The 16,497-nt window shown below is 39.6% G+C and overlaps 1 protein-coding gene across 1 annotated transcript in view; it reads left to right on the forward strand.

The window, feature by feature from the left end:
- Positions 1 to 16,497, forward strand: part of DHRS2 (dehydrogenase/reductase 2) — a 164,271-nt gene that overhangs the window by 31,903 nt on the left and 115,871 nt on the right. Inside the window, 1 exon segment of the mRNA XM_049705855.1 lies at positions 7,784 to 7,804. Within this exon segment, the coding sequence (XP_049561812.1) occupies positions 7,784 to 7,804 (21 nt within the window).

A 16,497-nucleotide genomic window follows, 5' to 3' on the forward strand; every position in this document is an offset into this window, starting at 1 on the left:
CATTTCCATCCCCATGTGGATATTAAAGCCCCAACCCTGGACCCTAAGGGTCTATTTCCAGGTCCAACACTCCACTGATGGCCCTAGTTTCACCTTCTTTACCTGATGGCTTTGGTTTCCCTATTTGTTTCTGGGACTTGAAAATTTCTTATTATTTATTAATTCCTATTATTTTATCATAAAATTGCTTTTTATTAATTTCCTTCCTTAACTACATATTTCTAATATTATTATCTGTTATGCAGTATCTCTCTGTATTTGTTAGCAGGAGGGTCACCCTGGCTCTGATCGGAATTCCTCATGTAATTCGCATGTTGTCTTTTACACATGTATAACAATATACACAACACAAGTTGTTTAACAATAACAAACTCTTCATATATGTGTGTATGTGTATGGGAGGTTCATACTTTCTATCATATGGGGATTTCATTTTCCTGACCATTGTACTAGTGTTAGATATTTAGATTGACTTTCATTTTTACTATTATCAATCATTTTATGGTGAATGTATTTATGGACTAAGCTCTTTTAAGTATTTAGTATTATGCCTCTAGTATAGATTCCAAAAAGTAGAATCACTGCATCAAAGAATATAAACGTTTAAAAATCCAAATCGCTCCCATCAATTATGCCTTCACGTGACTTCACTCTAGACATCCTGATTGAAGTGTGCATGCACTTGTCTCTTCTGACTTTGATCTGTTCCCTAAAGTGAATTCTTTAGCTAGCTACTCTCATCCATTAAAGATTTCTTTTTACTGGTTTGAGTCTCAGAGGGCAGGCATCTCCAAGTTTTATCTTTCTGGGTCTAAGGACACAGTCATGTTAATGAACAAATATCTCACATATTCTTCCATAGCTATTGCTTTGGATTATATCCTTTTTTTTATATAAAAATATTTATTTATTTGGCTGCACCGGGTCTTAGCTGTGGCATGCGGGATCTTCGTTGCCACATGCAGGATCTTTAGTTGAGGCATGCAAACTTTTGGTTGCGGCATGTGGGATCTAGTTCCCTGACCAGGGATCAGACCGGGGCCCCCTGCATTGGGAACATAGAGCCTTAGCCACGGAACCACCAGTGAAGTCCCCTGGATTATATCTTAATGCCATGATAAGTGTATGGACATTTACTTCAGTTTACAAGAAAACCAAAATTGTAGCAGAGAGGTTAGGAGGCTGGGGTTGGACACACCTGGATATAAATTATAGCTCCACTGCTTACTTGCTTTGTCACTTTGACAAATTATTTATATTCACTGATCTTTAGATTTTCCATCTGTCAAGTGGGAACAAAAATAATACCTAACTCAAAAGGCTGCCGTGAGAATTAAATGAGATAATGAACCCAGAGCCTTGGATATACAGAAAATAAGGCATATAACAAGTCCTCACAGATGTAGCTGTCATTAATAAGCAGACATCAGGTTCCGCTGGCCCCTCCCTGTGGCCCCCATAACCTGATGGTATATCCAAATCCCATTAGGGTACATTTTGTCGTGCCCTCCTTTATACTTCTAACAGCACTTTATAGATTAGCTAAGTGTAACATAATTACCTGTTTTATTCTATTTTCATTTCAGTCTTTTAAAAATTGTTTAGTTTAAAAAAATTTTAAATATTATAGATACTGCTAAGTCCTTTAAAAATTTTTTAAAATGGTTGCTCAATGCACATAACATAAAATTTACCATCTTAATCATTTTGAGAGTACAGTTCATTGGTATTAAGTACATCCATAATGTGCAGCCATTACCATCATTCATCCTCATAGCTCTTTTCATCTTGTAAAACTGAAACTCTATATCTGTTAAACAATAACTCTCCATTTCTCCCCTCCCCCAGCCCCTGACAACCCTCCTTCTACTTCCTGCCTCTAGGAATTTGACTCCTCTAAGAGCCTCATATAAGTGGAATCTACCGTATTTGTCATTTCGTGATTGGCTTATTTCACTTAGCATAATGTCCTCAAGGTTCCTCCATATTGTCACATATGTCAGAATTTCCTTCCTTTTTAGGCTCAATAATATTCCATTGTATGTATAGACCACATTTTGCCTATCTGTTCACACTAAATCCCCTTTGGCAACATTCCCACTCTCTCATCCCTCTCCCTCACACCCAAGTTATCCAAACTCAAGAACTTAGTATTTTTCCTTCCAGACCTAAGCCTTTTTTTATTCAACTATTTGTATTCACAGAAAATATATAGTAACTGTATGATGTTTTACATAATTAAGATCAGACTGCATATAATATTTTGCATCTTGTACTTTTCACTTAATGTTTTTTAATTTATCCATGTTGATACATACAGATCTAGTTGCTCCATTTTAATACTGCATAATTTTTCCATTTTATGGATATATTCCAAGTTGTATTTACCTATTCTCCTATTGATCCCCGGATCTGAGCCCAGTAACTTTGATAGCTTTCTAATACCTTAAAATGCATAAAAAATATTTTGTCCGGTGTTTCTAGTCCTTAGAGGGAGAGCTGATCTTGGCTTTGCTTGCAGCTCTTTATTCTGCAAACCAAATACACAAGAATATACCCACAGAATTCTTTACAAATCAAGCCACAGAAAAATGTCAATAAAAATTTCCACTCGACAGAGAAAGAGAGAGAGAGAGAGACAGAGAACCAACTATGTCTTCTGACTTCAATTCAGCAAAATTAGAAATATAAATAGCTAACTCTATTAAGTACTTAATAAGGGCCAGGCACAAATCTTGATGCTTTAAACATAGTAAGCCATTAAATTTCATCTAATCAGCTCGATAATCCCATGAAGTGCGAATATTATTATTATCATACACAAATGAGGAAACCACGGTGAAATAACTTGCCCAGCTTCTCACAGGGTGTCATCGGTAGAGCAAGGATTCAAAAACAGAGTAGCAATCTGATTCCATAGCGCTTAATCACTTCATTACACTGTTATATTGAAAGTAGAATTAGAAAAAAAGAACAAATACTTGCGAATTAAAAGTCAAAGAGAGACAGTAGAGACGATTCTATGGTGCAGACACAAAAAAAGAAAAGTCTGAAAGTCTCAAAATATGTCTACTGGAAAACCAGAAGACATTACTAAATGAAGGCAAACTGAGAGAGAAGGTGTAGGAAAACAGAAGCAATGGTAGGGCTTCCCTGGTGGCGCAGAAGTTAAGAATACATCCGCCAATGCAGGGAACACGTGTTCGAGCCCTGGCCCAGGAAGATCGCACATGCCGCGGAGCAACTAAGACCAGACGCCACAACTGCTGAGCCTGCGCTCTGGAGCCAGTGAGCCACAACTACTGAGCCCACGAGCCACAACTACTGAAGCCCCATGCCTAGAGCCCATGCTCTGCAACAAGAGAAGCCGCTGTAGTGAGAAGACCACACACTGCAACGAAGAGTAGCTCCTTCTCACCGCAACTAGAGAAAGCCCGCTCACAGCAATGAAGACCTAATGCAGCCAAAAACAAAAGTAAATAGATTTATTTTTAAAAAAAAGAAGCAACGGTAATTATTGAATTTTGTAAAATATTTTGGTAAGTGTAATTTTTAATTGACAGGAAATTACTTGTTAATATACTTTATGTGTTATTTTGAAAGTAAAATAAAGTCTCTAAACAGGTGGTATCCAAAATGGAGTGCATGCACCCCAGAGGGTTAGCAAAATGATCTCTTGGTGTTCAGGAAAAATATTAGAATTTTTATCTTTATATCCTATTTCTTCTTTTTTATATTTTTGTATATATTTTATAATTTATGTAATATGTTAAGTGATACATTATATAAACTCTAAATAAACAAAAACATACATTGCAGCTGTATGCTCAGAGTTTATTAATTGGGTATTTGGAATTTTTGGACACCAGTGTTCTAGACAAAATAACAAAGAGGATTGGGCTGGGGGTTATTCAATGGGAAATGAAAGTACGCTAATTTTGGGGTCTACTTTGTGAAAGGACAGAAATACTTTAAAAATTAGATTTTATTAGAAAATTTTATGGCTATCTATATGTTAAAATTTAAGGACAGTTACCAAAATTAATGTAAATAGCCATAGCTTCTGAACAATCAGAGGTAAAAAGATAAACCTTTATCAACCTGACATTAGTCAAGAAAAGACCCAAAAATTTTAAAAAGCAAAGAAGAAAGAATAAGGATGGACTTGAATGATAGCCCCTCCCCCAAAGATATGTCCCTGTCCTAATTCCTGGAATTTGTGAATGCAACCTTATTTGCAAAAAAAAGGTCTCTGCACATGTAATTAAATTAAGGATCCCTAGGGCTTCCCTGGTGGCGCAGTGGTTGAGAGTCCGCCTGCCGATGCAGGGGACACGGCTTCGCGCCCTGGTCCAGGAAGATCCCACATGCCGCGGAGCGGCTGGGCCCGTGAGCCATGGCCGCTGAGCCTGCACGTCCGGAGCCTGTGCTCTGCAACGGGAGAGGCCACAACAGTGAGAGGCCCGCGTACCGCAAAAAAAAAAAAAAAAAAAAGAAAAAAAAAATTAAGGATCCCTAGATGAGATCATCCTCAATTATCTGGGTGTGACCTAAACCCAGTGATAACTGTCCAGAGGCACACAGGGTGAGGAGTTGATGGTAATATGAAGACAGAGGCAGGATGGGAGTGATGTAGCAACAATTCTAGGGATGCCAGTAGCCACCAGAAGCTGGATGAGGCAAGGAATGGAATCTCCCCGAGAGTTTCTGGAAGGAACTCAGCCATGCCAACACCTTGATTTCAGACTTCGGGCCTCCAGAACTGTGAGAAAATAAATTTCTGTTTTTTGAAGTTTGTAGTTATTTGTTAGAGCAGCCCTAGGTAAACATTACAGTTGATAAACAGAAAACACAATAAAATATGGTAAATTTATTGCTAATCACAATAAATGAGAAGTAGATAAACTCATCTATCAAACAACTCGCAGGTTAGATTTAAAAAGGAATATACAATCCAGTTATATGCTGATTACAGGAGGCTGAGTGGAAAGAGTGATTGTGGAGGTTGTAAACATAAGGATGGAAAAAGATATACTGGGTGATTACTAACCAAGAGAAAGCCGGAGTAGCAATATTAAATCAGACCATATAAAATTTAAGACAATAAAGAATTAATGAGAATAAAAAGGGATAGCACATGATTCATAATTCTATAGGGAAGAGTCCACCAAGAGGGCTTTATTTATTTGCAAGAAAAGTTAAAATACAAATAACAAACTAGAGGAAAGTATTTGCAACTCATATTATAGACTAAGGCCTAATTTTCCTAATGCATAAAGAACCTCTACAAATCAATAAGAAAAAAACAAGAACTCTTAGAAAAAATGGTTAAGGAAAATGAATGGACATTCACAGAAAATGTTCAATTTCACTAGTATAGAAAGAAATACAGTTTTAAAAAATTTTTTATTATTATTATTATTTTGGCCACACCACACGGCTTGCAGGATCTTAGTTCCCTGACCAGGGATTGAACCCATGCCCTCGGCCGTGAAAGCACAGAGTCCTAACCACTAGATTGCCAGGGAATTTCCAGAAATGCAGTTTTAAACTGAAATACCATTTAAAAATTATCGGGTTGGTAACGATCCAATAAATTGATTAAACACTGGGTTAGCCTGTGTTTAGGGTGTGATGAAACATTGTCTCACACATTGCAAGCAGCAGTGCAAACTGGTATAACATCTATGGTGGACAATTTGGCAATATCTAATAAAATAACAAAAGCGTATACCTTTTGACCTGCCAATTTTATTTCTCCTAATTTCTTCTATAGATACAGCAAAATTATGTATGAAAAATGCTATTAATTGCAGTAGTTATAAAAGCAAAATATTGAGTCCGTTATAGCAAACATCCATAAAATACAAATACTATTTGTAACTATTAAAAAGAATGAGGAATCTCATTTTGTAGTGATTCATGATGATCTCCAAAATATATTAGTTAGTGAAATATATAATGGGTGGGACAGTGTGCACAGTATGTTGCTCTTTTATGAAAAGGAGTTAAAACTATATAAGTGTGATTGATAAATGTATGTAGTTCCTCATATAAGCACATTAGTTGCCACTGGTGAGGGGAACTGAGAGGCGGGTGGAATGGAGTGGGAGGGAGACTGAAAACCAACTAACCAACAAACCAAGCAACTACAACACCAAACCAAACCACGACCAGCATCCTCCCATCTCCTTAGAAAGAAGAAATTGTAGGGATGATGGGCGAAACTAAGCGCTGTTTCTTTAAAGATGACTAATGACAAACCTCTGGGAAAACCAGAGGAAGGAAAGGAGAGAAGGTACAAATAGTATTTGGCGAGATGTGTCCATCGCTGGTGCCCACCTGTTGTGTGTCAAGGTTGTGGATGAATTCCACGTCATCTAGAATGGGTTAAGGAGTAGACTTCATCGGGAAAGGGATCACTTACAGGGCCGAGTCGTCGAGAGAAGGCAGGAGTCCCCTGACCCTCTCGTCATCCCATAGAGGCTTGCTGGGTATTGCTGTGCCCACGCAGTGGTCTGCATTCCAGTGAGGGTCCTCTTCCCCTTGTTAGCACCACCTTAAGTGCAAATGTAGGAGCAATCTTATCAGTGGCAGAACAAACAGATTGTTTGGTACCAAGAGAACTTGAAAAAAAAATTAGAGAAAAAGAATCACTAGTCAAATTCAGTCTCCCTGCTTCCTCTCAATAAAAGCACTATGACAAGACGGTTTTATAGACGTATTTAGCCAACTAGAAGTGGATCGTTCTTTTTTTATACACAAACTGTTTTGCAGGGGAGAGAGAACACACGTGAGAGAACTATGATACTAGTTTGCATCCACCAAAGTTTGATATATTCTGCTTTCATTTTCATTCTATTAAAATATTTTCTAATTTCTCTGATGATTTCTTTTTTGATGTTGAATACTTAGCAGTACATTTTTTAATGTCCAGACATTTAAGAATTTTCCAGGTATCCTTGTTATTTACTTCTAGTTTAATCTTCTTGAGGCCAGAGAACATACTTGTATGATTTCAATCCTGTTAAATTTCTTGAGATTTGTTTTATGGTCCAGAATATGATCTATCAGGATGAGTGTTCCATGTGCGCCTGGGGAAAAAAAACATATATTCTACTCCTGTGTAGGGTGTTTTATACATGTTAGTTAGGTCAAGCTGGTTGATAGCATTGTTCATGTCTTCCACATCCTCTCTGATTTTCCATTTACTTGCTCTATCTGTTACTGAGAGAGGAGTGTTGAAGTCTTGAACTATAAATGCAGATTTTCCTATTTCTCCTAATTCTATCAGTTTTTGCTTTATCTATTTTGAAGCTCTGTTTTTAGATACATACACATTTAGGATAGTTACATCTTCTTGATAATTTAATCCCTTTTAAATTATGTAATTTTTATTATTAAATATTATGTAATGTTTATTCAATGTTGGTTCTTTTTTTTTTTTTCCAGAAAAGTTCAAGGGAGGAAGAGAGGAGCAAAGGAACAACTACACATACAAAGAAGTGACTATAATGATGGAATGTGGATTCTAAGCCAGATAAGGTATGAGGTGGGGACATGAAGGGGTAGGGGATGTAAAATATTGGCAGGTCAATGGATAGCAGGTTCCATTAGGGTTGCAGAATTATTGAAGTCGGGCTGTTGGAGAGAGTGTGTTGAAGGATAAACACTGAAGGAGTGGGATGCTTGTCATCAAGATAATGAAGGCAATGCTAATGGCAAGGTCTGTGGCATGACTGTGGAGTGTGTGGCTTGGGGGAGGGGATCAGGAACTAAGAAGATCATCCTTGTGAATATTGAAGTCCCTAATAATTAAGGCAGTGCTCGTGCTGGAAAGAGAGACAATGAACAAGGTGCTAAAATTTTAGGATGAACAAGGAATAAAGAGTGATAACCTGGACATCAGATGATTACAAAAAGTAGGGGGAAAGAGAGTAGTCTATCAAAAAGGATTAGCATTCAGAATATTCAAATAACCCTTAAAATCAATAAAAACCAGACATACAATCCAATAACTAGTGGACAGAGAACGAACAGGCAATTTACAGAAGAGGAACCCTGCATGGCCATCAAACATGTAAAAAGGACCAACTGCATTGGTAATTAGGAAAACAAGATGCTATTTCACATCTATCAGAATGACAAACATGGAAATGTCTGAGAGCACAGGCATTAAGAACGATGTGGAGGAACAGGAGCTCTCATACGAGTGCACATCGGTACAATGGCTTCGGAGAACAAATTTAGTAGTATATACTAAAGATCAAGATGGATGTGCCCTTTGACCCAGCTTCCCTCTTTCAATATAAACTCTACAGAAAAGCTCACACATGTGTGGGGCAAGGAGATGGCAGCATTATATGAAATAGATAAAAATCAAAACAACCCAAATGTCTATCAACAGGAAAACAGGTAAGTAAACAGTGTCTATTCAAACAATGAGAATGCTCATTCTATACAGTGAAAGTGAATGAACTAGAGACATGTGCTGTGATTCAATTCCCAAAACACAAAGCTGATGAAAATCGGTAAATTGCAGCATGATAGGTACAGTGTGGCAATACCACTTTTGGTAAAGCTTAAAAATAAGCAAATCAGGGCTTCCCTGGTGGCGCAGTGGTTGGGAGTCCGCCTGCCGACGCAGGGGACACGGGTTCGTGCCCCGGTCCGGGAAGATCCCACATGCCGCAGAGCGGCTGGACCCGTGAGCCATGGCCGCTGAGCCTGCGCGTCCGGAGCCTGTGCTCTGCAACGGGAGAGGCCACAACAGTGAGAGGCCCGCGTAGAGCAAAAGAAAAAAAAAAAGCAAACAAGATATATTATTTATGAACATATATACAGAGTAAAAATGTAAAAAAATGGGCCTGAAAGATGCACACAACTTTAGGACAGCAGCCACCTCTGGGGAGGGTGGAGAGAGGGGAGCGGGATCTTGGAGAAGCACAAAATGGCTTTCTATTCAATTTGGAATGTTTTAGTTTTGAAAAAAAGGTGAAGCAAATAGGGCAAAATGTTAATATTTGTGACACGTGGGTGTTGGCTATATATTATGCTGTTCTTTTCCATTCGTTTGAAATATTTCGCAATAGAAAAATTTCATGGCATAGGTAGGATGACAGCACTATCTGAGATCAGATAAACACATTTTTAAAGCTCATGTAAGCCCACTGTTCAGTGTCAGTCTGTCAAATTACAAGCATTTCTGGAGCACTAAAAATTGCATAACAGTGCTCTCCGTGTCAGGACACCTGCAGAGAATGAGCAGAATTTCCAAACAGATGTCAGAGATCTGAACATGCAACTCATAGAAACATATAATTCATCATGACAAATGTGCATCAAGAGGAGGTGGTGCTGGTGGCTTGGTCTAGAATGGGTTGAATTTGACAAAAACCTGCTGAAATATTTCTCCATGGCCATAGCTCTCCAGTTCTTCAATATGTGACTGCTTTCCTCCAGGGTCTCTCTGAGCCATTAAGGGACATTTGGATACATGTCTCTCCTTTTTCTGTGCCATATATATATATATATATGTATATATATACACACACACACATATGTAATATATAAGTATTTGACAAATAGATACTGATGGCCTCCTAAGTGTCAGGCAATGTGCCTGCGTGAGTGCAAACATATGTACGGCCCCTGTATGGTCCACTCCCTTTCCTAGGTCCTCTTCCTCTTACTGCAGTCATCACCCCATGCCCCTCTGCCTGCACTCTGCTGGGAATGTGAACCCCTGGAGAAAGGTCTTCCTCCAGGACTTTGTGCTACCAGAAGCCTAGCTGGGACAAATTTGGAGGTAGGATGTTGCCTTATAAGGGGTCACTCAGGGATATTACATGTGACTCTAAGGCTATCACATTTTGCTTAGATGTTTTCATGACTCAACAAAGGGCTTGGGAGTGTGGTGGGCAGGGACCAGGTGAGCTTAAGGGCAGAGTCCTAAGAGACAAGAGGAAATAGGATGACGCTTTTATACAGCAGAACACTCAGGATGATCAGCAGAGCTCCGTGCCTGCTGCAGCCCAGGCTTCTGTTCAAGGAACAGACAAAAGCATCTGAGTCCATCAGTCCCAGGTAGGAATGTTTATTTCCTTCAGGGGAATTCCCTGGGGACAGAGGGCTGTAGACACTGGAGAGGCCAGAGTCCTCTAGGTGACACATAACTCTTCTCGGCAAAATTCCTGCTCGGCAAGGCTTAAGGTTGGCTTTGGGGGGCAGGGAGGCAGTGGTCAGTGACCTGCACTGGTCACCACCGGGAGGGTCAGAGTATAGAGAGGGAGAGTCTTAAGGCCGGGAGTCAAGTGCTTATCAGAGAAGTGTTTACCTCCTTATTTCTTTTGTACCCAGAGATATCAGGTCAAATCCCCATTCCTTGCTGTGGTCAAAAGCATCAGCCACTGCCAGGGGCACCACCAGCCTAAATGGCCCCACCCTTAGAGACTCAGGAGGGCTCCCGCAGGGCTAGGCCAGGAGGGATGAGGGGGTTCCATCTGATCCCTCCTGTGAATCCTGCTGCCTTGGAAGTGTGTCTAGAGGTTTCCACAGTGAAAGTGGAACATATTCTTTCAGAAAATTTAAGAACAACTCAGTTCTCATATGTTACCTTACAATCTCTAAATGTATAGCTAATTTAAAGTCGTGAAATTTTAGTAACAGATTTACCTATTCACAATTGTAATAATCATTGCCAAATTCTACATTCAAAGTTTAAGAAACAGTCTCTTGAAATCCGCTGAGGTACGTATAAAAATTAGCTTTTTATTTTGGATTTATTTTAGATTTACTAAAAAGTTGCAAAGATAGAGCTCCTATATACTCTTCACCCAGTCTCTCTTAATGTTAACATCTTATAGAAAACAATGGCACATTTATCAAAACTAAGAAATTAACACTGGTACAATATTACAACTGAACTATCTGCTTTATTCGTATCTCACCAAGTTTCTTTTTTTCTGTTTTTTTGGTTGCACGGCTTGTGGGATATCAGTTCCCTGAACCTGGGCTCCAGCAGTGAAAGCACAGAGTCCTAATCATGGGACCACCCAGGGAATTCCCAGCATCTCACCGAGTTTTCCACTAATGTCCTTTCACTGTTCTAGGTTCTATTCCAGGTTCCAATCCAGGCTCCCACACTGTATTTAATCCTGGTATGTCCTGAATCTCCTCCTGTCCGTGACATTTTCTCAGTCTTGTTTTCTATGACCTTAACAGTTTTAAAGACTGTTGGTCAAGACCATGTAGAATGTACCTAAATTTGGGCTTGTCTGATATTTTCTCATGATTAGACTGGGATGATAGGTTTGGGGAAGATAACACAGAGGTGAAGTGTACTTCCTATCTCATCCTATCAGGGAGTACAAGACAGCGGCATGGCATTTATGGTGGTGTTGACCTTGGTTACTTGGATAGGGAAGTGTCTGCCAGGTTTCTCCACTCTCAAGTTACTATTGTTCCCTTTCTACACTCAATTCTCTGGGAGCAAGACTCCAAGTCCAGCCCACCTTTCACGTGGGAGAGGAGGTATCAAGTCTCCACCTCTGGGAAAAGAAAGCATCTACGTATATTACCGTTGACCCTTGAACAGCACGGGTTTGAACCGCACAGCTCTACTTATGCACAGATTTTTTCAATAAGTACATATATGTGCTGTAAATGTATTTTCTCTTCCTTATGACTTTCTTTAAAACATTTTCTTTTCTCTACTTTATTGTAAGAATACAGTGCATAACATATAACATACAAAATATGTTAATTGACTGTTTATGTTATCAGTAAGGCTTCTGGTCAACGGTAGGCTATTAGTAGTTAAGTTCTGGGGGAGTCAAAAGTTATACATGGATTTTCGACTGCACAGGGGATCGGCACCCCTGTCGCTTAGTTATTTATTCAGTCATTTTTTGGTATCAGTATGGATACATGTATATTAATTTTCTACTCTAGATTAAAATTCAGTGCTACCTTATTTATTTTCTTACTCACTTGTTCCAGTTTGGGGTCCTCTGTCCATTTGACATCCCTCCATCTCTATTCTTTTCTTTTTTCTTTTTCCCTTCCTCCCTCCCTCCCTCCCTTCCTTCCTTCCCTCCTTTCTTTCTTGTTTTTCTTTTTTAGCAATTGTTTACTTTCTGGCCGTACAATATGCTCCAGGCTCATATTGTATTTTCCCTGCTCCAGCCCTAGAATCAGCCATTTCTCCAAGGAATAACTAGGCGTTTAAAAATAGTAGATTTTTAAATACAGAAGCAATGTATACTGCTTGTGGGAAATTTGATAAGTACATATTTAATCTGTCACTTTTATTCCAAGCTTATTTACTTTCAAGCATTTTTATATGTAGACATTTATGTTAGTATAATTTCAGCCTTTCCGTATATAAGTTTGTGTCATGATTTTTCAGTTAGCATTTTAACTGAAGCATTTCCATACTATTACAAACTACTTACAAATGCCTTTTTTTTCTGCCTTCTTATCTCTCTCTTTTTTAACGTCTTTATTGGAGTATAATTGCTTTACAATGGTGTGTTAGTTTCTGCTTTATAACAAAGTGAATCAGCTCTACATATACATATGTCCCCATATCTCTTCCCTCTTGCGTCTCCCTCCCACCCTCCCTATCCCACCCCTCTAGGTGGTCACAAAGAACCAAGCTGATCTCCCTGTGCTATGCGGCTGCTTCCCCAAAAAGTTGGCAACACCACAAGCAGGGCAACAATGTATCTCAGAAATAATTTATGAAATGTTGCGAGCAAAGGTTAATGTGTACATTTTCATCTGTTGGAGATGCAGATAATTTCTGTCTATTAGAACTGATAATCCCAAAGATTATGGTTTATTGTCTTGTTGGACATTAATCAGTTTTTTGTCTAACCCCCAAATCTTATTCTAACATTTCCTATAAATACCTAGCTTCTCAAATGTCCTTTGAACTGGTTGTAACATCTTATTGGTTCTTTCGTTAATTAATGAGTTGAATAAGATTTTGACACCTATTCATTTTATATTTGTATGAGAGTCATGATATCGTTTTTTGGAAAATTATACTTTAAGACTGATTTATTGCATGTGGAGGGTAAACAAAAGGGAGAGGCTATTAGACTTTGCAGTAGAACCATTTTTATTAATTATGCTGCTGAATTTCTTCCTTCCTACTATTTGTTTACCTTTCACATGAAAAATGTTTAAACTCTCTCTCATTTATAAAAAGAAAGCTTTCCCAGTAATCCTTTATCATTCTGTAGCTGCCATACAATACTTACCTTTTCCTTAACAAAGTGGTTTTAAAATGTTGTGTGGGACTTCCCTGGTGGTGCAGTGGTTAAGAATCCGCCTGCCAGTGCAGGGGACATGGGTTCGAGCCCTGGTCCGGGAAGGTTCCCACAACTAAGCCCATGTGCCACAACTACTGAGCCAGCGCTCTAGAGCCTGCAAGCCACAACTACTGAGGCTGTGTGTCACAACTACTGAAGCCCGCATGCCTAGAGCCCTTGTTCCGCAACAAAGAGAAGCCACCGCAATGAGAAGTCTACTCACTGCAACAAAGAGTAGCCCCTGCTCACTGTAACTAGAGAAAGCCTGCGAGCAGCAACGAAGACCCAATGCAGCCAAAAATAAATTTATTTAAAAATAAAATGGGGCTTCCCTGGTGGCGCAGTGGGTTGAGAGTCCGCCTGCCGATGCAGGGGACACGGGTTCGTGCCCCGGTCCAGGAAGATCCCACATGCCGTGGAGCGGCTGGGCCCGTGAGCCATGGCCGCTGAGCCTGTGCGTCCGGAGCCTGTGCTCTGCAACGGGAGAGGCCACAACAGTGAGAGGCCTGCGTACAGCAAAGAAAAAAAAAATAAAAAATAAAAAAAAAAAATAAAATGAATAAAAAGTTGTCTAAGTTGTCTAAAAATTTGCCTCAGACCAAATATGTAAGGCAATACATGAAAAACATCATTGAATATGGAAAGTTACTGTTAGATGCATGTGAAAAGTTTCATGCCTAGGAGAGGTAATTGCAATGACAAGAAATGAGTTCTTTATGCTTTCCTACTTTTAACTTTGCTGCAAAGTTTTGGCCTCTGCTGGGCCCTTTAAGGATTTCCACTGACTCTTTACCTCAATCAGCTTTAACCAGCTCTTAAAATAAGTGAAAGTTGCAACGTCCCTGCACAGACTTTCTCTTGCATCACCATAGACACATGACCCTTTCTGTGGAAAAAAAAAAAATCATGTTATAATGAGGAAGACTGCTGTAAAATATGGACTAATGAGTTGAACAGCAAACAGGGTGGAACCTGTAGTAGGAAGGAGCTGAGTGACAGCAAGGGCGGTTGGAGGAAGGAGATAGGATGCTTTGCCGGCCTCGAAAGAGAGAGACAAAGTGTAGAGTTCTATGAGCCTGAATCTTACATACAGCAGTACCTTGCTGGAGACTCCCACTGTGGTGATGGAGCAGTGATAACAAGCACCGTATTCATGACCCTGAGCTATTCCTGCATATTATTTTGGGAGATCCAGTAGAAATGACAAGATTTAATAAGTGTTATGGACTAAAGGTTTGTGTCCCCCCAAAATTCATATGTTGAAATCTAGTCCCCAATGGGATGCTATTTGGAGGAGGGCTTCTGGGAGGTAATTAGGTCATGAGGGTGGAGCCCCCATGATGGGATTAGTGCCCTATGAGAAGAGGCCAGTGAGCTAGTTTGCTTTCTTCCCACCCTGTGAGGATACCATGAGAAGTCAGCAGTCTATAACCCCAGAGTGTTCTCACCAGAACCTGACAATGCTGGCACCCTGATGTCAGACTTGCAGCCTCCAGAACTGTGAGAAATAAATGTCTGTTGTTTATAAGCCACCCAGTCTATGGTACTTGCTGTGGCAGCCTGAACTAAGACAGTAAGTTTAACAAAGGGACTGTGCAAATGGATAAGGAAAATACTAATGCCTAAGTAGGTAAATGAGCAACATTTATGAAAAACAGTGCATAACAAGGAAATCTAACCAGCCAATAAACATATAAAAATTTCAATTTAATTAGTAATCAAGTAACTATAAATAAAACAATAATGGGTTACTATTTTTGCCCACCAAGTTGACAAATATTTGAAAAGGAAAGCACTTAATGGTAATGAGAGATAAGATGAGTACCTTCATACATTTTTGGTGAAAGTGGAAACTCTACACCTTTCTAGGAAGTGAACTTGACATTATGAATCAAGAACCTGACTCCATTTAATCCAGGATTTCCATTTATGGGAGTCTCTTCTAAAGAAATAATTTATGAAATGTTGAGTGCAAAACTATTTATAAAATAAAAATATCGGAAATAACCTGAATGACCCTGAATAAGGAAATTGTTTGTTATGTGTATCCTGCCCATCGCCCCCCCTTGCTCACTTCACTTCAACCGTATTGTCTTCACTGCTATTTCCTGGGCAGCCATGCTTTGTCCAACACGAGGACAATTGTACTTTCGGTTCTCTCGCCTTGGAATACCTTTCACCCAATACCTGCATGGTTTGCAAACTTACCTCATCCAGGTCTTTATTCAAATGTCACCTTCTTAGTGACACCCTTTTAAAAGTGCACCCCTCTACCCATACTCCTCTCCCTGGCTTCATTTTTCTTCCTAGACCTTATCATCATCCAACATTCTATGTAGGATCTCGATTATAAGTCAATCTATCTACAAAGTTCATCATTGTCTAGTAGCCTTGAAAAAGGTTTTAAATTTTAAAGCCCAATTAAATTCTACATTTCATTACACTGCAAGTTATTGCATGTTTCTAAAAATAAGACAGAAAGAAGAACCTTGAGTCAAATCAAGATTTAAAAGGGTAGAGAGACTCCAAAATGTGAAATTGGCTGAGTGAGAGGCCCTTTCTGTGTTAGGTGATACTGACGTAACTGGTTAAACTCTTTCTCACTGCAGTTTAACTGTCTCAGACCGAATGGCTATTGAAGCTGGAGCTTTAGGAAACTTGGTAGAAAAATACCAGGATGGTAGAAAATATTGGCTGTTTCTTGTGTCTCTGTTTAGTAACGTCTTACAAAACAGAGACAGCTTTGATTTGAGCTGAGCTGGCTGAAAGCAGAAAAGGGACAACACAGAGACCCCCTCCGCCTGTGGACAGGATTGCTGAGGCTGGGTTAACCGTGCTTCTCACAGAATTGCAAAACCCAGAATCTCTGCCCCTTCTAAAATTAGCATAAAAGTCAAGGAGATGGGAAATCAGCAGGGAGATAAAATTGGGACAGCTGAGAGGCCAGAAAAATGAAGGAAACCAGATTCCCTGGTCCCTTCCCACATCTCTCCTTCCTTGAACTGTCTAAGTAATCCTTCTCTCTATATGAGGCCAGCAAGTGGGCTGCAGCCTGGTCACAGATACAGGTTATTCTGCCTCACTTATTATTTCACAGTTGCATTTAAGCCTGGGGCTAAGGGCAAAGTTCCAAGGCTTATGGCTGAGAGAGAGAACAGCAAGGGTAGGGCCCAGTTCT

Source organism: Orcinus orca, chromosome 2 (assembly GCF_937001465.1).
Source record: "Orcinus orca chromosome 2, mOrcOrc1.1, whole genome shotgun sequence".
Lineage (NCBI taxonomy): Eukaryota > Metazoa > Chordata > Mammalia > Artiodactyla > Delphinidae > Orcinus > Orcinus orca.